A 26,537-nucleotide genomic window follows, 5' to 3' on the forward strand; every position below is an offset into this window, starting at 1 on the left:
GGCGGGGGGGCGGGAGGCGGTGCTGCCCGCCCCCCCCCCGGCCTCTCCATCCCCCCCCGCGCTGCCGGGTGTCTCTTTCGCAGGTGGCACCATGGGGACAGGTGAGGAGGGCACGGGGCGGGGGGGAGGGAGGGAGGGTGGTAGGGGGGTCCCCAGCGCCCCTTCGGGCAGGGGGCACCGCCGGGTGATGTTGGGGGGGGCAGCGGGGGGGCGCCGTGGGGGGCTGGCAGGCGGTGGGGACACCGGCGTGTCCCCCCTGGCCGGGGCCATCACTTATTTATTGAGGTCAGGCTGGGGCGAGCAGGGGACGAAGCGGGGGGGGCCCCGTGGTGGCGTTTCACCCACGCCTGGAAAATCCCCGCGGGAACTGCCCCGGGGGGCAGCGGGCCCGTCCCCTGCCCCACGGCAGCTCTCTGCGGTGTAAATCCGGAGGGGGTCCGGGGAGGATGGGGAGGGGCTCTCCCCCCCTCCTGCTGCAAAGCCTCCCTCCCTAGGGAGGAGGAGCCCCTTTGCACCCCTTACTCCGGATTTACGCTGCCAGGCAAAGCCCCTTTGCACCCCCTACTCCGGATTTACGCTGCCAGGCAAAGCCCCTTTGCACCCCAGCATCCTTGCCCCGGGGCAGGGCAGCCTGTGCCCACTGCCCCCATAGTGGTACCCAGGAGCCCTGCACCACCTAGTTTGGACCCCAGGGCTCCGTAGGATGGGAGGGGACAGGGCTGGAGAGGGGGTCACGAAGCTCCTCGTCCCCCCAGGCTGTGCTGCTGCGCCTGGGACCCGTCGTGCCAGCACCAAGCACCCACGCCAGCCGGCCCCGGCATCGCGCTGCTAAGAGGGAGCGGTGCCCGAGCCTGGGCATGTGCTGCTGGACTATGCCATGTCCCCCCCCGGCCGGCGGGCAGCCCCGGCCCCGTGAGGACGCGGCCAGCCCCGAGCCAGACGCCGGGACGCCGGGGTGCCCAGCACCACCATGGCCCAGGGCTGGGACGCGACGCTGTCGGGGATGACGGCGGGCAGCCAGTCGCGGAGCTCCAGCAGCGAGGCCAGCCTGGCTCCCCGCTGCCTCCTCAGCAAGCAGAGCCGCCTGCTCAACGGGGCCACCCGGGGCAGCCGTGCCACGTCCCCCATGGGCCGCGTCATCCTCATCAACACCCCCATCGAAGGTGCGTGGGGTGTCCCAGCCCTCTGCCCACCTGAGTGGCCAGGGGGGCCTGGACGCCTGGGTTCCCTGGGTCTGGGGGCAGGGAGAGTTGTCCTGGGACTGGGGACATCCCCAGCAAGGGAGACGCCCCCCTCCATTGCTCGCACCCAGCCCGGGTGACACGTCCCATCCCCTGTCCCCACAGCCAGCAGCAACGAGAGCGACATCATCAATGCTATCACGGTGGAGAAGAGCGTGGACGGCAAGCTGGGCTTCAGCGTCCGTGGCGGCTCCGAGCACGGGCTGGGCATCTTCGTCAGCAAAGTGGAGGAGGGCAGCGCTGCCGGTAAGTGGGACAGGGTGAGGGACAGCAGTGGGGACAGACACGTGCCAGTGAGACCCTCTTGAGAGGCTCCCAGTGACACAGTGCCACAGCGACGATGCCACCCTTCATGGTGGCAAGCCACCATTCGCTCCCTGCCACCTCTGGCTGTGGGGTTTTCAGGTTTCCCAGGGAGAAGGGCAGGGGACACGAGTGGGCAAGCCCCGAGCCGATGGCTCTGAGCTCCATCCCCAAGTCACACTGAGGTGACAAGCCCCCCATGCCTGCCACAGCCTCAGTGGGATTGCCAGGCATCCCCACCTCTGTTCCCATGGGGTTTGGATCAGGCTGGGGACAGGTGTAGGGAGGGGACACCAAACAAGGGTATCGGTGCCAGGTCAGGTGCTCAGCCGAGCCGTGGGCTCCTTGCAGAGCAGGCTGGGCTGTGTGTTGGTGACAAGATCACAGAGGTGAACAGCGTGAGCCTGGAGAACATCACCATGAGCAGCGCCGTCAAGGTCCTCACCGGCAACAACCGCCTCCGCATGGTGGTCCGGCGGATGGGCCGCGTGCCAGGCATCAAGTTCTCCAAGGAGAAGACGGCGTGGTGAGCAGGGCGTCCCCCACGCCAGCACCCCAAAGCCCAACCCCATGGAGGGCATGGTGGGGAGGGTCAGTGGGGATGCTGGGGGACAGGGAGGATCCCAGAGAAGGGGACCCCCAGGGTGGGGGGGTATTGGAGGTCTCTGACAAAGGTGGGGAGAGCCCAGGGTGGGGCACAGGATGGGATAGGAAAGTCTGGAGCAGGCAGGGTGTGTGCAAGCCCCATCCTCAACATCCCCATCCCCATCACTCTCCTCCACTGGGTGATGCCAATGGGCCCCATCCTGCTGGAGGACGAGAGCCGGACCCTCGAGCCCCCCCAACACTGTGCCCGTGCTCCAGGGTGGATGTGGTGAACAGGCGCCTGGTGGTGGAGAAAAGTGGCTCGACGCCATCTGAGAGCGGCTCTGAGGACGGGCTGCGGCGCATCGTCCACCTCTACACCACCTCCGATGACTACTGCCTGGGCTTCAACATCCGCGGTGGCAGGGAGTTCGGCCTCGGCATCTACGTCTCCAAGTACGGCTGCCCTGGGGGGCATGAGGGGGACGCAGCGCCCCGATGCCCGCCGTGCCCAAGCTGGGGCTCGGCATCCCCTCCCTGGCAGAGCCCTCTCATAAGACTGGGCATCACCACTGTGGGTGCCGGGGCACAGGCCACCCGGGTGGAGGTGTGGGGCAGGAGCAGAGCTCCGGGGAGGGCTCGGCCCCATCCCGCCCCTCCCCTGCTGCCCTAGAGTGGACCCCGGGGGGCTGGCGGAGCAGAACGGCATTCGGGTGGGAGACCAAGTCCTTGCAGCCAATGGAGTCAAGTTTGAAGACATAAGCCATAGCAAGGCAGTGGAGGTGCTCAAGGGGCAGACTCACATCATGCTAACCATCAAGGTACCCACACGCGGCCCTGCGGGACCCCTGGGCGAGGGGGGGTGGTCAGCATGTCCCCATGCTGGCGCTGCCCCAGCTTGGCTGGGAGCCCACGGGGCTGGTGCGGCTGGTGGCTGGTTGGGTTTCAGGCGGGTGGGGAGGGGAGGGGGGATGCATTATTCATGGCTGGCACTGGATCGGGTTCGCCCGGCGTGTGCTGACCCCCTCGTCCTCTCCCCCTGTGCCTAGGAGACAGGACGGTTCCCTGCCTACAAGGAGATGGTGGCCGAGTACTGCTGGCTCAGTCGCTGTAAGGGCAGTGCTGCGCGGGTACTGGCAGGGACACTGGACTGGGGCGTGGCGGGGCTGGGACCCCCATGCAAGCAGCATTTGGCCACCGTGGGGAGGGAGAAGGTCCACATGCCATGGGAGTCCCATGGCCTTGGAGAGGGCATGGAGCTCCCTGTGCCATGGTTAGCATCCCCACAGTCCTCATGGGCTTGCAGGGTCCTACCTGTCCCCAGTCCTTGGACATGTCCCCATCCTTGGAGGGGATATGAAGATCCCTATGCAATGGCCAGCAGCCCGCTGGTCCCCACGACTCTGTGGGACCGCACATGTCCCTTATAAGGCACGCAGAGCTCCCCATGTGACGGCCAGCAGCCCTGCAGTCCCTATGGCCCTACGGGTCCCCACATGTCCCCACAGATGCCCCACAGTGTGTCACCCCATGTCCCCACTGTGCCTTTGCAGTGACCAACGGGCAGCTGCAGCAGCTGTCTCAGGCCTCGGAGACCAGCTCCTCCATCTCCTCCTACTCGTCGGGGCCGGCACCGGGAGTGGTGAACGGGGTGGGGACAGCCGCCTCGGGACCCCCTGCCCGCACTGTGGACGTAGCCATCTCCACGGAGGACGGGCCACGGCGGAGCTGGGCACGGGAGCGTGCCGAGCGGGCCATGCAGACTGAGCCGGCCGCCGAGGGGCTGCCAGAGACACGTCGCACGGTGCGGCCCCCTGAGCTGCTGCGGGACACGGCCATCCGGGGCCAGGGCGCCCGCGAGCCCCCCGGCACCCACCCGCGCCGGACCTTCGCCCACTCACCCAAGACGGCGCTGCTGCTGGCGCTGAGCCGGCCCCGGCAGCCCATCACGCGCTCCCAGAGTGACCTCACTGTCGCCGGTAGGCACCAAGGGCATGGCCCATGTGTGGGACTCGCCCCTGGCTGGGGTCCCCTTCCAACCCTGCACCCCCAGCCCTGGGAGTCCCACAGCTAAGCCCCGGCCCCACGTGGAGCCTGCCCGCTGCTCGAGCATCCTATAGCCCCTGACCCACATGGATACCTGGCCCCCTGCTCCTGGACATCCTATAGCTGAGTCCCTGGTCCCTACCCTGGCACCCTATAGTCCCCAGCCCATAGGGACTCCTGGCCACCAGCCCTGGGCATCCTATAGCCCTGTGTAGCCCCAGGCCTGTCCCTGGGGCTTGCTGGGCACCCCAGAGCCCAGCCCTATGGCACCTGGAGACCTGCTGCACCCGACAGCAGGACTCTCTTCCAGGCAGTGCCCCCCAGTAGCCCCTCCAACCCCCCCCACCAAGTTCCCTGCCCCCAAACACCATCTGGGGTGACATCCCCTGGCCTCTCCACTCCAACCCCCCCCTCTGTCTCCAGAGGAGAAGCGGAAGAAGGAGAAGCCAGAGGGACAAGGGACACGGGGGGGCCCCCCGGGGCTGCACCGCTCCAAGACCCTCGTCAACCTCTTCTTCAAGGGGGGCCGTGCCACCAGCCAGAGCTGGGCCCCCCCCAGCCAGGAGCTCCCCGCCTCTGACCGCCGGGCACGCGCCAAGTCCCCTGGGCGCCCCGATGGGGACAGAGGTACCGGGGTGGGGGACAGGGCAGAGAGGGACCCAACCTGGGAGTGGTCTCCCCTTCTGTGGGCACCCGTTGTGGCATCCCTGGCATGGAGGGGGGCATGGGGTGGGGGTCCCCAGGCATGAAATTTTGGCAATGGGCAGCAATGCCGCTGGCCTCCCCCAAGCGCTCACACCTCTCCATCTACCTTGCAGTAGGCGCTGTGCAGAAGTTTGTCATCCGGAGCCTGAAGCGGGGTAACGGGGGTGCCCGTGTGCCCGGCAGGGGGGTTGGTGCCGCAGGGCAGGCTCTGCATGCGCCTGGCTCCGCGCTGCATGTGTCTGTCCAGCTCTGGCATGGAGTGATCTGTTGGGGTGGGGGGGGCATGGGGGTTTTTGTGGGATGCCCAGGGCAGCCCTTGCCCTGCTGGCCACCCCTCCTTGCTGTGCCCCCCCAGAGAAAAGCCGCCGTGCCAGCATCCTGGGCCCTACGGGCATCGCCGCCCTGCAGCCCAACGGCAGTGACCCCGAGGCCCGGCTCCCGCACATCCAGGACACGGCCGCACGCCTGCTCAGCCCCGATGAGGTGACGGCCGTGCTCCGACACTGCTCCCGGGTAAGGCACTGCAGGCAGGGCGTGGGCAGGGTGGTGCCGGCACCCCCGGGCTCATCCCCGGGCAGCTCCTGCATCCTGCTGGGCACTGCCATCAGCGCTACGTGCCCACGTTAAGCTCTGGGAGGTAAACTGAGGCACGGGGCGGGGGGTGGGGGGCACCCGTCCGCTGACGCCCCTCCTGCGCCCACAGTACCTGCACGAGGGCAGCGTGGAGGATTTGGTGCGGCCGCTGCTGGCCATCCTGGACCGGCCTGAGAAGGTCCTGCTGTTGCGGGATGTGAGGTGGGTGGTGCTGGGGGTACCTCGATACTGCCCAGCTGGGTGGGATGGACCCAGAGCCTCACGTGCTCTCTTCAGCCCTGATCACACTCCATCCCAGAGACTGCCACAACCTGTCCTCTCTCTGCCCCGGCAGGAGCGTGGTGGCCCCCACGGACCTGGGCCGGTTTGACAGCATGGTGATGCCCCTGGAGCTGGAAGCCTTCGATGCCCTGAAGAGCCGCTCAGGTAGAGCCTGGCCCCCTGGGGACCTTGGCCGGTGGGGGGCAGCGGGCAGGGGTGGGTACAACTTGAGGGGTGACCGGTGGTTCTCCCTGACTGCAGTGCGCTCACCTGCCCTCCGCCCGGCCCACCACGACATCCCCCCCAAGAGACACCTCATCACACCAGTGCCTGGTGAGTGCCACTCCACGGGGTCTGCCTGGCCGCCGGGCTGCCCCACGGTGGGGGGGGGGTGCAGGGTGGAGTGGGTACGGGGGCAATGTGGGGGAGGAGGAAGGGAGCTGGGATGCCTGGGTGCAGGGCGTCCCAGGGGAGAGGGCATCTGCTGTCCCTGGGTGCTGGGAGTCCCTGGAGTAGCAGGATCTGGGAATCCTGGGTGTCTGGGGGTCCTGGGGAGGACCTGGAGTCCGTGGAGAAAGCTGGGGTGCCTGGGGGTCCCTGGGTGTCAGGTCCTGGGGAGGGGAGCTGGGGTGTCTGAAGGTCCCTGGAGGAGGAAGATCTGGGGCCCTTGGTGCCGAAGGGGTGTCTAGGTAGCAGAGGTCCTGGGGCTTTGGGGTCCCCAGGGGATGCCTGGGTGGCAGGGGTCCCAGGGATTGGGGCTGTGGGGTCCCGTGGGATCCCTGGGTGGCAGGGGTCCCAGGGAGTGGGACTGTGGGATCCAAGGGGGATCCCTGAGCCCCTCTCGTTACAGACTATCGGGGTGGGTTCCTGCTGAAGCCAGTGGGGACCGCAGAGCCGGAGGAAGCTGGGGGGCTGCAGGCGAGCCCGGCCCGGCCGCGGGCCTCCCCCAGCCCCCGCCGGCTTCACCCCCGCACCTACACCCCGCTCCCCGACGTGCCAGTGGATGCCTACGCCTGCGCCAGCCAGCCCCTGTCCGCCGCCAGCCCCCGGCCCCCCAACTGGCTGCTGGCAGAGCCCCCCCCGGGCGAGGGGCACGGGCACTCGCACAGCCCCTGGCCAACCTGTCGCAAGGATCCCCCTGGGACGGTGCCCGACAGAGAGGCCGAGGTGGTGGGGAAGACCCGGCGGGCACGGCCCCCCCTTGCACCTCTCTTTGGGGGGCCAGGGGGTGAGGCAGGGGCTGGGGCAGCCACCAATGGCCCTAGGGATGCTGGCAGGGAGGAAGAGGAGGAGGAGGAGTATCGGCTGCTCACTGTCACCCTCTCCAAGCTGAAGCACTCGCTGGGTGGGTGGCACATGGGTGAGACCCCAGGGGTGGAGTGGGGACGGGCTGGGGACCGGCTGGGGACCCTCCTCCTGGCACCAGCATCACTGGTATGGGTGGCACTCCATTGGCAAGGGGCACCCCATTTAGGGGGCAGGGGGCAAAACCCTGAGCAGTCCTCCAAAACTGGAAGGGGAGAAGAGGAGCTGCCCCTGCCCCAGCCCCTCGTCCCTCATCTGTGTAGGACCTACCAAAACAGGGCAGGAAGGACAGAGGCACAGCTGTCCAGGGGAGGGGGTGCCATGCCTGAGAGCGGGTGGGGGTCCCAGCCTGCCTGGATGCGAGGGTCTCCCGGTTCCCTTGCAGGGATCAGCATCTCCGGTGGCATCGAGTCAAGGGCGCAGCCGGTGGTGAAGATCGAGAAGATCTTCCCTGGGGGAGCCGCCTTCCTCAGTGGCATCCTCAAGGTATGGGGGGACCATGGGGGGGACCCAGCACACCCCAGGCGCTGGGCAGGCATCCAGACCCCCCCATCCCATGGTGCCACTGGGTGCTGGCAGTCCTCCGGCACCCCAAAGCAGTTGCACTTCACCCCACTGCCTTCCCTCACGGGGGCCAGGCTGGGCAGGAGCTGGTGTCAGTGGACGGGGAGAGCCTGCAAAACGTCACCCACCAGAGGGCTGTGGACATCATCCGCCAAGCCTACCGCAACAAAGCCAAGGAGCCCATGGAGCTGGTGGTGCGGGTGCCTGGAGCCCCCCTGGAGTGATGCTGCACCCCCCCCTTCGAGGACCCATCCTGTGCTCCTGAGGAGCTGGATGGCTCATTCCTGCACTGAGCTGTGGCCAGTCTCAGCACAGCCACACGGTGTGAGAGCCGGACCCACCCCATGGGCATGGAGGAGCTGCCTACAGCAGGACCCGAGGGGAGGCACCACTGGCAATGCAGGAGGAGGACAGGTGGCCCCTGACCCTGCTCCGGACACACAGACACAGCCCTGAAAAAACCACAGCCAGGGGCTTGTTTTTAATCAGCGTTTCCAGGCAGTACACGGGCAAGCCGGGCTCTGGGAACAGGACACGACCAAAATAAAGTACAAAAATCCCCCCCTGGACCTGGGGGCGACCAAGCCAGCGCTGGGCACGGCCAAGCTTTTCCTTTGGTTTTACGTCCCTGGGTGCCCAGCTGGGTCCCCCCCACCTCTGCCCACCCCAGGGGTGTCCCCAGGGTGTCCCCAGCTGGCACCCCCAGCACCGTGCCCCTCTCCCCTGGCAGACTGGGCATCACAGGGGCATGGGCCAGGCTTTGTTTTGGGGGAGGGAAACAGAGGGATGCTGGGGGCAAGGGCATGGGAAAGGCACTGAGGGCAAGCTGCCCCGTGGCAGAGGTGAGGGGGGCACAGACAGGCAGGGTGTGAGCTGGGAGAGGGTGATATGTTTTGGTAGGTCCTATAAAAATAGACTTATTTAAAATGGCACAGAAACAAATCCCCTGACAAACACATGGGGAGCAGGGGGAGGGAGGCCAGCATGGGCAGGGCACACACCATCCCCTCTGGAAGCGGCCGGGTGACGGTGCCAGCAGGGATGAGAGGGAGGGGACAAGCCAGCCCTCTGCCTGCCCAAGGTGACCCTGGCTGAAGCCAGTGCCACTAATCCTCCGGGGCACTAAGAGGATCAGCAGGAACCAGCTCCGGGCGGCCCCGAGGCTGGGACTCGGCCCCCACCTTGCCCCACATCTCACAGGCAACTCCCTGCTGCTGTGGGCGCTGGTGCACCCTTGCCCCAACACCTCCATGCTGGGGAGGGGGCAGCGCCTGCGGTCCCTTCTGCCCCCTCCCAGTGCCAGCGGTCTCTGCAGAGCCAGGGGGAGAGCAGGGATCCCCTGGAGCCCCACAGCTCCCAAAATCCCAGGGGCTGGAGGCCCCTCCTGCCCTCCGAGCATGGGGTAAGGGCAGGCAGCATCTCAGATCTCTGTGGCCGTGATCTCCTCGAAGGGTGGGTCAGGGCCGGGGGGGTCACAGGGGTCGGGCGGGGAGTCCTCCCCCTGGAGCCGGAGATGCTGGAGCCGCTGCTCGAGCCGCCGGTTGCGGCGGTACATCTGGATGTAGCTGTATTGCAGCTGCTTCTGGTAGCGGATGACCCGCTCCTTCTCGCCCTGCCACGTGCCACGCTCCTGCTCGAAGGCGTCCCGCTGCTCCTGCCCCCGCTGCCGCTCCAGGGCCACCTCCGCCCGCAGCCGCTCCAGCTGCCGCCGCAGCCCCGCGCCGCCCCGGGGCTCCTCGCCAGATTGGGGACATCCCTCGCCGGGTGGGGGGCACCCCTCGCCGGGTGGGGGGCATCGCCCACGGGTGGCTTCCCGCAGCCCCGCCAGCTCCTGCTCGAGCCGTCCGGCTTTGGCGCGGAAGAGGTCAGCCTCGCTCTTGCGGCGCTGCAGTTCGTTGGCGCAGACCTCCAGCTCCAGCGCCTTCAGGCGGGCGGCCTCCTGCAGCCCCTGCGCCCGCCGCTCGCCCGCCTGCAGCTGCGCCCGCGCCTCCCGCAGCTGAGCCCGCAGCCCCAGCAGCTCGGCTCCCCGCTGCGCCAGCTCCGCCTGCGCCTCCTTCAGCTGCTGCTTCAGCAGCGAGATCTCCCCCGACTTCTGGCACACCTACGGGGACGACGGGGCTCAGGCACCGGCCGGGAACCCCCCTACCAGCCGGAGCCCGCACCCCCTGACTCGCCCAGCGCCGCGGGGCAACTCACCTCCCACTTGGTCTCCTCCAGCCGGGGTGCCAGCTCGGTGCGCTCACGCTGGAAGGAGGCGCAGCGACGCTCCAGCAGCTCCCGCTCCTGCAGCAGCTGGGCCAAGTCCTCCTGCAGCTGCTTCTTCTCCTGCTGCAGCTGCAGCACCTGGAGCTGCAGGACCTGCTGCCCCCGCTGCGCTGCCTGGGCCGCCTGCCGCGCCTGGGCCGCACAGCGCTGCCGCAGCCCCTCCAGCTCCTGCTCACAGCGCCGCTGCTTCTCCTCGTACACCTGGGTGGGGGGCACACAGGCTCGCACACACGCTGGGGGGGGTGGCACGGCACCCCCCCACTTCTGCTGTCCTCCCCAGGATGGGCACCCCTTGCCCACAGGGAGGGGAGCGGCGCATCCCCCCCAAATGGGGGAGGGGTCCAGAAAGGGTGCGATGTGGTGATGCCCCCCTCCTTCTGCCCCCCCATCCCTCTGCATGCTGTGCCCCCCATGTCAGCACGCCCAGCCCCACCACCAGCAGGGAGAAGACGCAGGTCCCAGGCACATTCAAAAAAGGGCACCCCAAGATGAGGCACCCCATCTACAACTGGCCCCCTGGGCCACACAAGGCTCCCCCAGCGACTACATAGGACCACCCACCAGAGGGGAAAACCCCATTCCCAGACCCACAGAAAAAAGCATCCCTGTACAAGGGTCTGTAGAGGGTCCCCAAAGGGGGTCTCTGCCCCTCAACCAGGGGGGATGTCCACACGAGGTGCCCCGGGGAGGGGGACCGGGACAGGACAGGGGGACACCAGGGGCGTACCTGGCAGATGGCCACCTCGTTCTCGTCCAGGCTGTCGCGCAGGAGCCGCAGCTCGGCCTCCCTCTCCCGCAGCTTGTCCTCCAGCTCCCGCACCAGCATGGCCTCCTCACCGGGCAGGGGCGAGCGCCCACAGGAGCCGCTCTCTGAGGAGGGCCGGCCCCGGCCACTCAGAGAACCTGTGCTCTTGCTGGAGGATGAGCGCCCGCTGTCCGAGTTGGAGGGGCGGCAGCCCCCCGGAGGCTCCGGGGGACCGTGGGGGGTGGCCGGCAGGGCGCTTGCCTCGGGGTGCTGGCTGCAGCCCGTGCTGTAGGTGGGCAGGCTGGAGAGGGAGTTGCGCCCCGAGTCCGAGAGGGTGCTGGCACGGCAGCTCAGGGAGCCGGGCTTCTCGGCACCCAGCAAGTGGGTGAGGCTCACCTGGCTCTCCGAGAGCCCTGGGCGCGTGCCCGGCTGCGTGCTCCGGAGCTTGGGCACCACCGGCTTGAAGGCCATGGGGCGGATCAGGGTCTTCTCCACGTTCTGCCAGGGGAAGAGGGGAGAGAGGAGGGGCTGGGCTGGGGGGGACCCATCACCCTCCCAAGGGGCTGCCTGGGGTGGTGATGGGGGAGTGTCCCCAGCCCCAACACATTTGCACCCCAAAGAAGACAGGGGCTGGTCACTGCCCACTCCATCTCCCCTCCGTGGGGTGCCCAGGTGGGCTCCCACACACACCCCTGGCACAAAGGAGGGGACACCAAGGGCATGAAGGTGGCCACCTCCCCAGGGACACCAAAAATGTGGCCACGTGGCCCCAGTTCACATGCCCAAGCCAACAACCCCAGCGTGGCGCGAGGAGCAAAGCCAAGACCCCAGCACCCACCCAGCCAGCTGCCGCCCCCCCTCACCTCCTCCAGCTTGCCGGAGACGGGGACAAGCTTGGGGGGCGGCCCCCGGAGGTGATCACTGGGGGCTGGTTCATCACGGGGCTCATCCGAGTCGCTGCAGAGGCTGGCGGGAGAGGGGCCGTCGAGCCAGTCACCGCAGAAGCCCCCGTTGGAATAGGCATGGGTGACGCCGGGCATGGCTGTGCAGGGCTCCTCGGGAGATGGGGGGTCCCTGGGGGTGGCCCGGAGCAGCCCCTCCTGCTTGCGGAAGGAGGCGGTGGGGGGTTCCCCGTCACAGGGCTGGCTGGCACGGTCATGGCGGGGCCGGCTGGGCAGGAGGCTGCCAACGCTGCCCATGGTGGTGAGGGGCGAGCGGGCAGCAGCACGGAGCTGCGCAGCCCCTTCAGCAGCGGCCTCGAGGGGCACCGGCAGCGTCTGCACGATGGCCATGGCGGGGGGGCCCCCGGCAGGCAGGGGCACGCGGGTAGCCTGCGGGCAAGGGAGACTGGGCATCAGAACCATGGGCACCGCTGGCCATGCCCCATGGGCTGCCAGCATCCCCAGGTGGGCACGGGGGCACCCCCAGACCCCTGGCCACCATCCCCAGTCTCATGGGTGTGGGGCAGCCCACAGGGAAGCAGGCAGAAGGAGATGCCAAATGAACCAGAATAAAACTGGGATTACCCGGGGCAGCGGCACCAGCACCCCCCCCAGCTGGGCTCAGCACCCCGGTGGTGCAGCCTGGGGCTGCCAGGTGCTGTGGGGTGCTGGTGGCACCGTGGGGCAGCAGTGATGAGGTCCTACCCCCCGCCGTGCCCTGGCGTGACCCCGCCATGGGAAGCGTGCCAGGGCTGGAGGCGAATCCCGAGAGGCCCGCGGAAAGCTGGCTCCTGGGCAGCCTGCCTGCCTGCCCCACGGCGCCCGCCAGCACAGCCCCCACAGAGAGTGGGGGGCAGCCCCACACACTGGGGACAGCCACTTCCACTGCCCCAGAGCCCCCACCTCTCTGCAGCGACCCCACAGAGGGTGCCCCCCACCCCCAAGCATCCACAGTGGGGCGCAGGGTACCCCTGGAGACAGCCACCAAGGGGGCAGCTGCCAGGCAGGCAGGTGGTCCAGTATGCGGGCACCAGGCTCTTTCCCAGCCCCAACACACGGGTGCCCCTTGTTCCCACCCTGCACCCCCCCCTCCAGCTGGGGGGGGCTCTGCCAGTGCCCTGCTGCGGCCCCCCCCTGCCCCAACCCATGCCATACGCCCGCGTGACAGGAGCCAGCCGACGGGCTGGATCCGTCCCCCGCTGCCTCATCGCATCTCGCACATGGCTGCGGCTGGCACGGGGCGCAGGCGGGGGGGGGGCCACTGCCCGCATGGTCTTGCCCGCCGAGCTGTCACCTGAAATCAATCCGCCTGCCAGCAGCCGGGGGCGGGGGGGTGAGCAAGGGAGAGATGCCAGCGAGCCAGCCCCCCCGCCACCATCACCCCTGCCATCACGTGCCGTCCCCGGGCACCATGATCTCACACCGTGCCTGTGACACCCCTGAGTGGGAAGGTGGGTGACACACCACTCCCCCCACAACCCTCCTCCACCCGACTCCGCTCACCTCGCCAGCCGCTGCCCATTCGTCCGGTCCACTCGGGCCCCTGCACCACGAACACGGCTCCGCCGGCCCCTGAAGCGTGAAGGAAAAAGAGGAGGAGGTCAGGGCCCCAAACGGCAGCGGGAGTCCCCATGCCCCCCCCCCACACCCCCCTGCCCAAGCCCCCCAACCGGCAGGGCCAGGACAGGCGGTGCCAGCACGGCACAGAGGGTGGCAGGGGAGCCCGGCGGTGGGTATGCTGCTCCCAGCGCCCAGGGAGGAACGTGGCCCCCCGGGAGGGGTGGTGGGGACAACGGGCCCCCGTGGGGACCTGCCGCTGCTGCAAGAGCAGGAGGAGGGATCGGGGACCAGACAGGGACACAGGACCCCCAACGGCACATCTCGGGGCCCCTTAACCGCAGCCAGCCGAGGCACAGCACCCCACCCCAGCAAAACTCCCCTGGGACGTGCAGGTTAGGGGGTTGCCCGTGGGGACAGCTGGGTCTCCGCACAGCCACGGAGGGGCCACCACCGGGGCCCCGCGCTCAGCGGCCGGGCTGGGAGGCGGTGGGAAGGGACTCCATCTTCTCCCTCCCGCAAGCCCCCACGGCCTGCCGAGAGGGTCCCACCGCTGCCCGAGGGAGGCAAGTGCCTGAGGAGGGGGTGGCCAGCCCGGCCGGGCGCCAGCGCCCTGCGAAACCTCCTTCTAGCCACCCAGTAAAACCAGTCAGCAACTGGGGTGGCGTCACCGCCAGCCGCTCCGGCCGGAGCGCAGCGAAGCCGGATCCCACCGTTCCGACCCCGAAACGGCAAGGGAAGACTCGGCTCCTGCTCGGCCGGACCCCCACCCTGAGCTGCTGGGTGTTTTGGGCCCCCAGGGGCTCCCATGCCTTGATGGCACCTCAGGGCCCCCCCAGGGCAGGAGGAAGCAGCCCCTCATTCCTCCCCACGCACCCGGCACGTGTGGGGTGGGCACCCCCCCATGCTTAACTGTGCCCTCCCACCACTCCCCCACATCCCGAGGCTCCCTGGTTGGTGCTGCCCCCCTTGCCCTCCCTCCCACCCCATGCTGCCCCACTGAGCCCCCCAGCGCCCAGCCTGCCCCACGGTGCTTCCACCCTGCCCAACCCCATGGCACCCCTAAGTGCCCCGTGGCACCCCTGGATCCCCACTGCCTCACAGTTCCCCCAAAGTGCCCTAAAACACCCCCAAAATTCCCCATGACACCCCCAAAGCGCCCTACGGAGCCCCGGGGCCTGTACTGCCCCACAATACCCCAAAGTGCCCCACGACACCCCCAAAGTGCCTCGCAGAGCCCCTAGGCTTCTGCTGCCCCAAAATGCCCCTCAAACACCCCCAGAGTATCCCACAGAGCCCCTGGGCCTCTGCTGCCCCACAGCTCCCCCAGAGTGCCCCTAAAGCACCCCCAAAGTGCTCCAAAACACCACCAAAGTGCCCCACGGCGCCCTGGGGCCCGCACTGCCCCACAGCTCCCCTAAAGCACCCCCAAAGTACCCCGCAACCCCCCAAAATGCCCCACAGAGCCCCTGGGCCTCTGCGTCCCCAGGACACCCCCAAAGTGCCCCTGAAACATCCACAAAGCACCCCACGGTGCCCCAGGGCCGCCGCCGCCCCCCAGAGAGCCCCGGACCCCCCCCCCCCGCCAAGCGGCCCCCAGGGGCCCGGCCCCCCCCAACACCCCAAGCGCCGGCAGCTCCCCCGAAGCGCCCCCAAACCCCCTCCCGACGCGTCTCCCGGGCCTCCCGCGCCTCGGCCGCCCCACGGCTCCCCCCGGCCCGGCGGGACCCCCGGGCGCCCCCGGCCCCGGCCCCCGCACTCACCGCGGCCCCGCTGCCGCCCTCCCGCGCTGCGCCGCGCCCCGCCGCCCCGCCCCGCGCCAGGCCACGCCCCCCGCGCCCCCGCCCCGCTGCCCGCCAGACCACGCCCCCCGTTTGGCGAGGCCACGCCCCCCCGCGGGATGGGGGGGGGGGCGTGGGGTGCGTGGGACGGGAGCCCCCGCGTGGGTCACCCTCGCCCAGTCGCGTCGATTCCTGGGGATTCCCGGGCTGGCGGGGGGCTCGTCCCCTTCTTTTCACCAGCCAAGCCCCCCCACCTCGAGGCTCTCCATCCACCAAAGCAGCCCCAGACCTGCAGGCTGAAGGTCATCTGCCGAGGATATGCCCCCCCCAAATTATATAGGGAACCCAGCGCCCCGCCAAGGGGGCTCGGCTCTGCCCCGTTTGACATCAGACCCCCCCATACCCCCCCCCCCCTCCGTGATGCTGCCGCTGTTGCCACCCCCCGGCTCTCCGAGAGCCCCAAACTGGGGGAAAAGGGAGGAAAACCAAACCCACATCAACCCACCCGCAGCCCGGCGAGCCGTGGGTGCCCACCTGCCCCACGGAGTCCGGGATCACCCAGGGTCCACCCCCCCAGGCTCGGCTCCATCACCCCCTCCCAGCCCCAAGGAGGGATGGGTGGGAGATGAGGGTCCTGAGCTTTCCCGCTACCCCACTTCCACTTGACAGCCCCGTAACAGCACCCACCCTGGGCTAAACCAGGGCGGGGGGGGGGCGGGGAATGGGTGCCAGGGAGCCGGAGAGGGCCCTCAGGCCAAGGGGGGACACCCCCAGCCCTCACCCACACCACCATGCAAACCCTGTCCCAGCTGTGCTGCAGACCTGGCTCCCCAACCTTACCTCTGCTTCCCCAGGACCCTCCTCCGCCATCACCCCCAGCCTGCCCTGGGAGGGAGGGCTCACACCTGCACCAACAGCACCCAAGGGTGCTCTCCGGGAGAGCTGGTGCACCCCGGAAACCAGGGGCCGGGTGTGTCCTGCCCGCCCGCCCCAGCCCCTCATTATGGCTCAGGTTAAAACTATGCCTGGCGCGGAGGCTGCTAATAACCCGTGTGCCAGGGCCAGGGCGGGATGCTCTGCACAGCGAGGGCATCCCCTGGGGGTCACCCCCTCCTCGGCCAGGGTCCCGTTCCCCCCGCCAAGCCCCAGGAGCCCCCCGGTCACAGGGACCGCGGCACAGAAACGGCACTCACATTTATGCTTTAATAAAAGTAGGAAGGGAAAAAAAACAACAAAGGGATTAGACCAAGATCCGGCCGTTGACTCGTCCTACCACAGCGAGGACTGGCCAGGTCACAGTATTTGCTGCCTGGAGCCTGGAAGGCATGGGGGTGGCCACCCCCCCAGCCCAGCATTGCAAGGCAATGCTGCTCCCCCTGAGCTTTTACTGCTGGTGATGCCTCCCAGAGAAAGGGGCTGGGGGAGACCCTGAGCAAAGGGGGCTGGGTCAGGCATTAGCCGACCGGCCATGGCTGGCGAGCGCCACGCTGCACCCGCCAGCACAGGAGGATGCCAGCGCTGCTGCCTTTAACCTGCTGCAAGCAGTGATGCCACAGGGGTCCAGCTCCCACCCTCCCACCACATCTCACAGGGAGCATACAGCTCCAGGAAAAGAGCCATCCACAATCTCCCATGCTTCCCTGCACCACCTTCCCCTCACTGGCTCCATCCCAGCCAGGACTGAGCTCAGAGACCCCCACCCGTGACATGGGGGTTCCCACCGTGTGTACCTCTGCACAGTCCCCCCACACAGTCCCTCCCACCAGTGACAGCCCAGGATTTTGGCTCCATTTTAGCCACCATTTAACAACCTACCCCAGGTCCAGAGCTCCCCAAGTCTCAGGGCTGAAGGTCACTGCCCCCCGTCACCCAGCCCACACTGACTCCAGTCCCCCCACCCCGTGCTTCCAGCACTCAGCACCAGTATGGAGCGGCCAGCGTTTGCCAAAGCACCCTCCCCTGGCAGCTCTTCTCTTGGACAAGCCCACTCCTCCTCTCACGGTGGCCCCACATCTCAGGTACACTATGCTGGCGGCCAAGAGGCTTGTTCATGCAGGAGGAGAAAGGGCCACAGCGGCACATGGCTGCTGCTCCGGGGGGAGAGGGGCTGGCATACCCCAGCCCCGTGCTCCCAGCACCAGTCCCCATCCCTCCAGATGGACCGAGGAAGAGACCTGCCAGGCTCACGGCTTCTTAGAGTCTCCCGAGCACCCCTCTGGAGCTTTCTTGGCTAAAAGCGCCTTCTCCTCCTTCATCTTCTTCACCTTGACCTTGCTTTTGCCAGAGGACGAGAAGGTGAGTGAGGCCTTGCTGAACTCCAGGGGGAAGACGCCCACGTCCCCATCGAAGCGGTTCTTGGACACCTGCAGGTAGCGCTTCCCTGGCCCCGTCATCAGCTTACGGTCCTGCAGGATGAGGACGTTGTCGGCCTCCTGGCTGGCCTGGGGAGAGAAAATCATCTCCAGGACGGTGCTGGGGATACAAGCAGAGTCACAGGGCTCGGAGGTGTTGCCCGGCTCCTTTGAGCCCTGTTACAGGATATCCCAGGCCATGGAAACTCCAGCACCTCCCCAACACCAACCCCTTGTCTTCCCCTGGGACATTCCAGAGACCCACCGGGCAGACAGGCTTGAGCTGAAGCCACAGTATGCCCGGGGAAACACGAGAGGGCCATGAACACTCACAGAGGACCTCCTGCCCACCACTGCAGGGCTGTTTAGCATCGCAGCAGAGACGGGAGCACTCAGAGAGCCCATCCCTGCACCCTCCCTGGATCCTGCTTTAATTATCTCCTACTACATCCCACTCACAGCAATGAGCATTAATTAACTGCACCTAAAGCCGCAACAGAGCTTTAGCTGGCAAAGGGTTTGCTCCCTGTCTGCACCTCCTTGCCAAGGCCTGGCCAAACCAGGACTCCACACATCTTCAGCAGGTGACAGGAGTCCTGGGGACATCCTGCCCCTCACACACCTTTCAGGTCCCCAGCAATGGCTCAGGGTACTGGTCGGAGCTGGGGACAGCTGCCCAATGTATCCCAGCCCCTTCCTGGGAACACGCTGTGCCCGAGGGACAGGAAGGGCCACTCTGGCCCAGCTCACCTTGGCAGAGCCAAAGATGGAGGCCGTCTGCAGCTCCTTCTCATCATCCTCCTTGCGGGGATGGATGACCAGTGTGATGTGGCAGGTGTTGTCTGTGGCGAACTTACGGAAGGCACCAACAATGTAGTCCTGGGCAGCGAGCCTGCCACAGCAGGGAGAACGGGGTCAGGGGCTGGCACTGCTTGGTGCAGGGGGGGGCAGGGCAGCAAGGTGCTGCCAGGTTCAGCCCCACAGCAGGAAGCACTCGGGGGGCTGGGCTCACTCTCCAAGAGGCAGCTGGGCCCACATGGGCGAAGGGATGGAGCATGACAGGGATCGCAGGTAACCAGCTCACCCTTTCCCACCTCTTCCTCCCCAGGGCAGTGATTGCCCTTCAACAAAACAGGACTGCCAGGCAGGATGAAAGGGGATGCCCTGTGTGGGTCCCCAGCCCCTGCTGTGACACTCGACAGGGCCAGCTCCAGGAACGAGGGTGGCAGAGGAAGGAGGGGGCAGCTTCGGAGAAGGGCTACCTGTCCGCAGAGAGATGCTCGTGTCCCATCATGAACTGGAGGTTGTCGACAACCACATGGGTGATGTCATACATGTAGACGGCGTGCTGCATGGTGTCAATCACTGTCCTGGGCAGGGAAACACTGGGATCAGCCCCGGGGATCAGTGAAGGCAGGGATGGGGATGCTGAGCCAGGCAGAGGGACGGGGAGAGGCAGAGCTGGGAGGTATCAGGCTGGCTGTCGCTGGGCCCTGGGCACATTCCACCTCCACATCTCCTCTGTCCCAGGACAGGCGCAGCCCCACCCCCACAGGTAAGGGCGGCTGGATCAGGAGGACCCAGCTGCTGCCCACACAGCCCCTGCCCACCATCCCACAATCCCCCTGGCCCATGGGGACCCTTCAGGGCACATGTGCATGCATGAAGGCACCACAGCACCTGGTGAATAAAAGGACCAGGCGGTGCCTGTCCTCCCTCCTCAGCAAACGGCAGTGCTGCCAGGTGAGCAGGGTGTGGGGGGCATGCATGCTGCCAGGGGCAGAGGCTGGTTTTAGGGCAGCCACCTAGCACAGGGACAGGTCCTGTCCCTTCACCCCCACCCCAGAGGGAGGCTGTGACAGTCCCGGCGACAGCAGGAATGCAGTCGGTTGAGCCACGCAGTCCCCACGTGCCAACCCCGGGACTTGAACAGCCCCAGTGTGCCTCCTGCCAGCCCCAAATCTACAACCCGCTGCGAGGGAAGAGCCCCAGCTCCCTAAGGCTCCGCAGCACATGCCATGAGGGGTAAACACCACTGAGGGTGAAGGTGCGGGACCATACTTGATGTTCTGCTGGCCATGGAAGGTCATGAAGTAGAGTGGGAGGTCCTCGAAGCGATCAGCCCACTCGTCATACAGCTCCAGCTGGTCCTCCAGGCGCTGCAAAGCGAACTGTGTCAGCATGATCTTGGCCAGGCGGATGTTGCTGATCTCGAAGCTGCCCCACAGCGTGCACACCCCCTGCATGCACAAGTCCAGTGCGTACTCACTGATAAAGGTCGTCTTCCCGCTGCCCGTCGGGCCTGGTGCAAGGAAACGATGGGAAGAATTAGCTGCGGGAGAAGATCTGACCCATCCTGAACAGGCTGAGGGGCTGTTTAGAGGTGGAAGCGCCAGGCAGCAGGATAAAAAGCAGCCCATCCGCAGCACTCCCACCATAAACAAGGAGCATCTCATGCCAGGCTGCATGCCTGGGCACACGCGTGTCACCACCAGTGGGTCCCTGTGGGGCGTGGGGAAGGACTAGGCAGCCAGCTGGGGACACAGGCAGGGCTCAGACAGGAGGTGGTGGGTGGCAGCCCTTTCTGCACCGCCCCAGGCAGGGAGCCCATCACAAAACTGGCATGCCTGGCCCCACCATACCTAGGAACGCGCCCCAGCCTCTTGCACATCCCCAGGATGGGCTCAGCCAAAGCTGTGAGCAGAAAGGGACCCGAAAGACTCGTGAGGTGTCACCCCCAGGAGGGTGAAGCCACCGAAGAGCTCTCTGCTACCCCTGTTCGCCAGCCAATTGCCCATCACCTGTGAAGATGGTGAGCTCCCCTCTGCGGTGTCCTTTGAGGAGCTTATTGAGTTCAGGGAAGCGCGCCCACTTGACGCCGGCCACCTGCTCAGTGTTGACCAGCTCCCCGAACACCTCCTCGCGCAGCTGCCGGAAGGAGACGATGGATTTGTGGCTGGCGGGCAGGGCAGTACGCAGGATCTTGGTGAGGTTCAGGCCCTGGTTCAGAGCCTCCAAGGGCCGGGGCTGCAGGTTGCTGGGGCGCACCAGGGAGCAACGCTTGAGGCTCAGCTTGCGGGCAAAGAGCTTGGCGGCTTCCCAGGAGCGCAGGTCCTCGCCCAACCACAGCGTGATGCGCTTGAACTGCTCCAGGTAGGGGAGGAGGGCAGGGGGCAGGCAGGTGGCCCCCCGTGGCAGGGCCAGGCTGGCCACCCCTGTAGCTTGGTGCAGGGCCAGGGCGTCCAGCTCCCACCCAGTTAAGACCAGCTCTGTGTCTCGGCGGCCGATCAGGGGCAGCCCAAAGAGATTGCGGTAGGAATCGAAGCGGGGTAAAGTCTCTTCCACGTAAGCGACTGCATCCCCCTTCTTCTCCACCCTCACGAGCTTCAGGCCCTTCAGCGTCGCATCGCGGGGACTGAACCAGGGGAAGACGAGGGACTTGGCAGTCCTCAGGTAACGCACCCCAAAGCGTTTCAGGGTGGCGTCCGTCACCAGGGAGATACCGAACATGGCCTTGGTCTTGTTGGTCTCGTCCTCGTCCAGCAGCTCCCAGAGCGGCAGCGCCCGGTCCCAGATGCAGCGGGCGTCCTCGCAAGCCCGTTGCACGTCCTTCTCCGGATCCTCCACGCCGGCGGTGGGAACGCCGCGGTGCCGCAGCTCCACGTTGGCCTGGAAGTCCTGCCAGGTGCCCTCGGCCAGAGTGGCCGTGCACAGAAAGCTGCCCGTCATCTTGTCGATGAAAAGCGTGTAAGGGGCGCTGGCGGCCGGCGGCTGGTCCTGCTGGCCGTCGGTGAAGAGGCTGGGGGTGTGCAGGCAGCTGTACCCGTCGTGGAAGGGGATGCCCTGGGCCCGCAGGTACTGCCGGATCTCGGTGATGGAGACGGAGGGCACGGGGCCCTCGGGGGAGGGCAGCACGTCCTTCTTGTAGCGCCGCTGGGTGAGGCGGCCCAGCGCCCCGGCCCTCAGGGAGGCTCCCTTGCTCCTCGCCCCCCCGCACAGCAGCGGCAGGAGGCGGCCGGCGGCTCTGCAGGGCCGCAGGGGCACCGCCGCCATCCTGCCCGCGCTCCGCCTCCACCTCCACCTCCGCCTCCGCCCGGGCCGCCCCGGCACCCGCCCGCAGCGGCCGCCGATCCGGCATCGGCGGCCCCGCGGCCCGGCGCCGCTCAGGCCGCCCCCCTCACGTGGAGCTCCACGGACGCCGCCATTGCCCGACCCCGCTGCCGCCGCGCTCAGCGCGCGTCACTTCCGGTCGGCGGACGGAAGCGGGTGCTCCCTTCTCCCCGCGCGGTTCCGGTTCCGGGTGAGGGCGGTGCCATGACGAGCCGCGGGACGCCCAGCCGGTTCCTGGCGGCCGTCCTGCACAACGGCGTGGGCCGCTACGTGCGGCAGCTCCAGCGCCTCCAGCTCCTCTTCAGCCCTATCGCGGGCGACGCCCGCGGCGCCAGGTACCGCCGGAGGCGCCCCGCCCGCGGCCCCTGGCCGCCGGGGATGGGGGATGGGGGATGGGGGGGGGCAGAGGCCTGGTGACCCCTGACCTGGTGGGTGAGGGGCTTACGAGAAGCTGTGGTGATCTCTGACCTGTCTGTGCAGGGAAGGGGGAAGGTGCTGCTGACCTCTGACCCACGGGGGGGGCGGGGGGGGGCGGGCTGCGGCCCCCAATCTCTTACGCGATGGGGGAGGGACTAGAAGGTGGCACCGCTGACCCCTGACGTCCGACCCCACGGCGCAGGGGCAGGCTGGGCGATGCAGGTGACAACACCCCTGACCTCTGCACCGTGACCCCACCCGTGGGCAGGGCACCACGGTGGGGGTGACCTCCACCCTCTGACCCTGCTGGGGCTGGGGGACTCCCCCACACCCCCCCCGCAGGCAGTTCGTGGAGGAGGCGGCGCTGGACTTTGCCCGGCAGCACCCCGATGTCGTCCTCTACATCAGCCCCCGCTTCGGCCCGGCCCCACTGCTGCTGGCTGAGTACCGTGAGTGGGGGGGGGGGGTACGGGTGGGTTTGGGGGGGTCAGGATGGGGACGGGGCCCTCCCCACCCCACCCCAACCCACCCCACCCCACCCTGGCTCTGCACAGCTTCTGCCCAGCCGCAGATGGTGTTGGGGCCGGCTGCCCTGCGGGACAGGGGAACAGCAGCTGCGCCCACCCCAGGGAGAGGGGGCAGTGGGTTGGGGGAGCCCCGGTTTGATACCCCACCCCCCGCTCTGCCACAGTGAACGGGACGGTGCGGGAAGAGCTCATCGCCAACAAGACGAGCGAGGAGATCGTGCAGCTGGCCACCAAGCTGGCTGGCCAGTCTGGCCTGGACATCATCCGCATCCGCAAGCCCTTCCACACCGACAACCCCAGCATCCAGGGCCAGTGGCACCCCCTCACCAACAAACCCTCCGCCCTCACTGTCCAGGGCCCGCGCCTGCAGCCCCAATAAAGGCTCCGCTCCCCACCCTGCGCCTCCGCATCCATCTCTCCTCCTGCCCACAGAGACACGCTGCCACGCCACGTCCAGACAGAGCCGCGTTTATTGCCAGGGGGCACGTGGGGCTGTGCACAAGGGGTGCCAGACACGGAGGGCAGTGCCCCTCCTTGGGGGGGGGTGGTGTGGTGTGTGCTTGGGGGGTGGATTGCCGCCCCCACACCTTGCAACAAAAACAAGGGTGGGGGCAGGATGGGAGAGCCCAGGCATCCAGCTCTTGCCGTTTCCCAGTAAGCCTCACTCTTCTGGGGCAGGAGGGCCAGGGCTCCAGCCCATTAGGGACCCCAGGGGCTGCCACGCCCCTCCTGCCCCCCCTGCAGGGCTGAGCTTCAGGCAATGTCCTGATCCTGGAGGTGCCAGTAAGGAACACAGAAGGGAGGACACACACCCCAGCAAGTCTGTCCCTCCCCGGCTTCTCCGGTGTCGCTGCCTTGTCCCCAAGGTGTGAGATGCTTTTGTCACCCCAGTCCCTCGGGTTCCCCCAGGAGGCGGCAGGAACAGAGGTAGTTGGGGGGATTTAGGGACAGTGGCTGCCCCTGGAAAGTGCCATGAAGAGCAGGAGGCCCCAGAGGGAGGCAGGTCCTTGTCCAGGGCTCCTCACTGTGTGAGGACACTTCCCCTCCCACATGTCCCACAGGGGACAGGGCTGTGCCTGAACCCCAGTTCTCCAATGGCACCATGCAGGAGGGCAGAAATGTGGTGCCCGGGGCTGTGGGGGCACTACGGACATTGGGGGTGGGGGGGGATGCGAGTGCTGTGCTGGTCCCTCGTCATGCTGTGGGGCATGGCAGTGGCTGCCAGTGCATCTTGCTGCCTGCTGCTGCATCCTGCTCTTCCCCTGCAGCACCTTGGAGAGAGGGGGCAGAGCCCTGTCAGGGTTGGAGGCCCCGGGGGTGCCACCTCCCCAGGGCACCAGCCCTGAATTTCACCTGGGGCCTCCTTGCAGGGGGCACGTGCTGCTCCACCAGCTGCTCTGGGGCATTCGGGGACATGGTCTCCTTGCCCTGGCTCAGTCCCTCGCCGAATTGTCCTCTCCCGGAGAGGAAACCCTGGGGAGACAGATGTGGGAGAGCGGGCAGGGGCTGGCAGCCACCGAGGCCACCCCCCGCAATGCGAGATGTGTCCGAGGCCCCTCTCCTGCCTGCAAGCGGGCAGCTGGGGGAAACCCCCCCGGCCCCACGCCAGGGACACTGCACCCTGTGAGACGCACAGGAACCTCGAGCAGCCCCCAGCCCCGCTCCCTGCTCCTCACCCACCTCTCAGCAGCAGTCCAGCTCCCATGCGCTGAGGGACGCCCAGCGGGGCAGGCCAGAGTCCACGCGTCCACAACAGCATCTCTCACGCCTGGACGGACGGACAGACAGAAACTCTCCCTCCCCACCCTGGTGTCCACCTTCAGCCAGGCACTAGCTCCTGCCTCCAGCTCGTGGCCGCCGTCGGTGGGTTTTTATACATAAATAGAGCTCCCAAATTTAAATAGATATTTTTCTTTTTTTTCTTCTGTACAGCGAGTCTCAAAAGTGAGTGAAAAGCCAAAGGAACAGCCGAGCCCGGGCCCGGCCCGGCTCTGCCATCCAGGAGGTAGTTTTGCCTGAGTCTTGTAACACTGCTGGCAGGGGGTGGGAGAAGGGGCCGGAGGGCAGGAGGGTCCCGCTGGCAGGACCCCCCCCTCCGGCCCCTACACGGAGCTCTCGTCCAGCTTTTCCACCAGCTGCATGTGTTTCCGCTTCTCCAGGATCTTGCTGAGCTCCTCGGTGAAGGATGCGCTGTAGAGCGGCGAGGCCAGCGGCTCCTCCTGCTGCTGCAGCAGCATGTAGCTGTTGCCGTTCATCTTGCGGAGCACGTTCGGCAGAGCCCCCACGCCGTTGGTGAGCTCGGCCGGCAGCGGTGGTGGCGGCGGCAGCGGGGGTACGGCAGCTGGCAGCTCCTTGACTGGGGAGGTGGCAGCCGTGGGCGCCTCGCCGGGGATGATCCGCAGGCAGCCGTCGGGGTAGGTGAGCTCTTCCTCCTCCTCCTCCTCCTCCTCCCGGCGGCCCTTGCGCAGGCAGTTGGCCGAGACGGTCTGCAGCTCCACGCTGGCTGGCCGCGGCTCCCCCAGGACGTACTTGCCCTTGCGCTTCTCCAGGCAGGACACGTAGAGGAGGACGGTGCTGAGTACGGTGCACAGCACCACCAAGGCGACGATGGCGGAGACGTAAGCCACCTTCATGTCGCCGGCTGCCTGGCTGGCGGCGTGGGGCCGTGAGGCAGCCGTGGGGCCGCGAGGCAGCTCGGGCAGCACGGTGAGGCTGTAGGCGGCCAGCAGTGTCCGGAGACCCCGCTCCTCCCCGTAGCAGCGGTACTCGCCGCTGTGCTGGGGCAACGTGTCCGTCACCAGCAGCCCGTCCACCCCAACACGCAGCCGGTCCTGCCCCGTGCCCGGCGCCTCGCTGCCGTTCAGCAGCCAGACGGCTCGTGCCAGGTTGGAGTGCTGGTCGCAGGGCAGCAGCACGTCGTCCCCCTGCAGCACCGTCCGGTTCTTCCACGGCAGGGAGCCTGCAGGGACACAAACAGCCTCGCACCCACCTCAGCCACCCTAAGGGACGCTGGCATCCCCCGCGGTCTCAGACTCACCCCGCCCAGAGCTGCTCCGGCATCCCTCGTTGCCGCTCTGAATGTCCTGCACCAGCCCTGTGCTGCAAGACATGGGGGGCTTCAGCCATACAGCCCCAGCTGAGCCCACCCTTATGGGGTCACGGCCACCGGGACACCCACTGTCAGATGCCAGTTCCTTGGGGGTGGCACTGGGGCGACTGTGCCATGGGGTGATGTGCAACAGCACGGGATGGGGCAGGTGGAAGGCTCGTGGGGACCCCGCCGGGGACGGCCAGCCCGTCTCTACCTGTCTGCAGTGGCGGTGGCGCGGCAGGCCCTGCCGTCCCAGGCGCAGTAGGGGTCCCGGGCGAGGATGCAGTCGTAGCAGGAGGCATACCTGGCGCAGGAGGCCAGGGGCACCTGCAGGATCCCGCTGGCTGCCCCCACGTACAGGCTCCTCTGGGGGGAAAGGGCTGGCTCAGCAGTGCCCCAGCATGGTGCAGCTGGGCTGTGGGGTGCCCCATGGCGCCCAGAGATCCCCCCCAGCCCCACAGCACAGCTCTCCCTTGGCAGGGGTGGACGAGGAAGGGCCCCCAGCTCCAGTTGGTGCCGACGGTGGCAGCTGGCACCTGGCAAGGAGGTGGGGGCCAGGCTGGTTCCTTTCCCCAGGCTGCCCCACTGGGCCCTAGCACGTATCCCAAGCTGGGGTGACCCAGGAATCATGTCCCCCCTGCTCCCCCAAACAGCCCAATGGCAGCTTCGCAGCACAAATGTGCCCCGTGTGTGGTGTCCCCTGACTTCTTCCATCCCTCACCTGGGCGTGGGAGATCATCAGGCTCTCCACAGGCTGCTGGTCCCCAAAGACCTGCAACTCCTCCACAATGTGGATGCTGGAGCCCACCACCACAGCCTTGTGGATCCAGCCATCCCCTGGAGAGCAAGAGCAGGGGGTCAGGAGGGAGCGTGGGGTGTCCCCTCTGCCCAGCAGAGACCCAGCAAACTCATCCCATGCTCACCCGTCCCCATGAAGAGCACATCGTAGGAGTGGCCGTCGAGGGCCCGCACCCTGTCCACAGCCAGCTGGCTGTATGCCACGCTCTTCTTCACCAGCAGCGGCTCCCCGCCAGCCGGCTTCACCTCCTCAAACATGAGGGGGTGCAGCTTGATGAAGTCCAGGACGCTGTTGGGCAGGTCCTGTGAGGAGTTGTAGCCCTTCCTGCGGGAGTGGTCCGTGATGCACT

At 67.5% G+C, this 26,537-nt stretch overlaps 5 protein-coding genes across 10 annotated transcripts in view; 2 read left to right on the forward strand and 3 right to left on the reverse strand.

Moving 5' to 3' along the window:
• The first annotated feature begins 10 nt into the window (after window positions 1–10).
• PDZD7 (PDZ domain containing 7) lies at window positions 11–8,193 on the forward strand. 2 transcript variants are annotated; one of them, XM_052799292.1, is made up of 17 exons: window positions 11–101; window positions 756–1,163; window positions 1,347–1,487; window positions 1,896–2,070; window positions 2,409–2,585; window positions 2,803–2,950; window positions 3,179–3,239; window positions 3,683–4,108; window positions 4,599–4,802; window positions 4,994–5,035; window positions 5,236–5,393; window positions 5,584–5,675; window positions 5,809–5,900; window positions 5,997–6,068; window positions 6,586–7,080; window positions 7,426–7,526; window positions 7,679–8,193. In XM_052799292.1, exons 2-17 carry the CDS (start codon window positions 971–973, stop codon window positions 7,826–7,828), a joined length of 2,727 nt encoding a protein of 908 aa, XP_052655252.1. In that variant the 5' UTR covers window positions 11–101; window positions 756–970; the 3' UTR covers window positions 7,829–8,193. The 2 variants fall into 2 exon arrangements, with proteins under 2 accessions (XP_052655252.1, XP_052655253.1); XM_052799293.1 differs by lacking the exon at window positions 4,994–5,035.
• LZTS2 (leucine zipper tumor suppressor 2) lies at window positions 8,060–14,925 on the reverse strand. The gene is made up of 6 exons (XM_052799294.1): window positions 14,876–14,925; window positions 13,059–13,127; window positions 11,478–11,945; window positions 10,597–11,112; window positions 9,801–10,070; window positions 8,060–9,705 (listed from the first exon to the last, which is right to left on the reverse strand). The coding sequence occupies exons 3-6, from the start codon at window positions 11,904–11,906 to the stop codon at window positions 9,025–9,027; spliced, it is 1,896 nt and encodes a 631-aa protein (XP_052655254.1). The 5' UTR covers window positions 11,907–11,945; window positions 13,059–13,127; window positions 14,876–14,925; the 3' UTR covers window positions 8,060–9,024.
• Window positions 14,926–16,077: 1,152 nt separating this feature from the next.
• On the reverse strand, window positions 16,078–21,560 carry TWNK (twinkle mtDNA helicase). Its single transcript, XM_052800213.1, is given in 6 exon segments — window positions 16,078–17,334; window positions 17,995–18,136; window positions 18,507–18,614; window positions 19,306–19,546; window positions 20,046–21,480; window positions 21,483–21,560. Coding segments are annotated over 6 exon segments (2,262 nt in total). The 3' UTR covers window positions 16,078–17,076.
• On the forward strand, window positions 21,555–22,692 carry MRPL43 (mitochondrial ribosomal protein L43). The gene is made up of 3 exons (XM_052800224.1): window positions 21,555–21,689; window positions 22,114–22,220; window positions 22,463–22,692. Exons 1-3 carry the CDS (start codon window positions 21,559–21,561, stop codon window positions 22,675–22,677), a joined length of 453 nt encoding a protein of 150 aa, XP_052656184.1. The 5' UTR covers window positions 21,555–21,558; the 3' UTR covers window positions 22,678–22,692.
• A 58-nt stretch (window positions 22,693–22,750) lies between these two features.
• The window catches only part of SEMA4G (semaphorin 4G), a 29,708-nt gene continuing 25,921 nt past the window's right edge, over window positions 22,751–26,537 (reverse strand). For 4 of the 5 annotated variants that reach the window (XM_052800212.1, XM_052800207.1, XM_052800211.1 and 1 more), the window contains exons 11-16: window positions 26,313–26,535; window positions 26,111–26,226; window positions 25,604–25,755; window positions 25,336–25,397; window positions 23,979–25,257; window positions 22,751–23,771 (exon numbers count right to left, since the gene is read on the reverse strand). In XM_052800212.1, coding sequence (XP_052656172.1) covers window positions 24,401–25,257; window positions 25,336–25,397; window positions 25,604–25,755; window positions 26,111–26,226; window positions 26,313–26,535 — 1,410 coding nt within the window. In that variant the 3' untranslated portion in view covers window positions 22,751–23,771; window positions 23,979–24,400. The remainder of the gene's footprint in view (window positions 23,772–23,978; window positions 25,258–25,335; window positions 25,398–25,603; window positions 25,756–26,110; window positions 26,227–26,312; window positions 26,536–26,537) is intronic. The other variant, XM_052800208.1, reaches the window with a different exon arrangement.

The sequence above is a fragment of the Harpia harpyja genome, chromosome 10 (genome assembly GCF_026419915.1).
Source record: "Harpia harpyja isolate bHarHar1 chromosome 10, bHarHar1 primary haplotype, whole genome shotgun sequence".
Lineage (NCBI taxonomy): Eukaryota > Metazoa > Chordata > Aves > Accipitriformes > Accipitridae > Harpia > Harpia harpyja.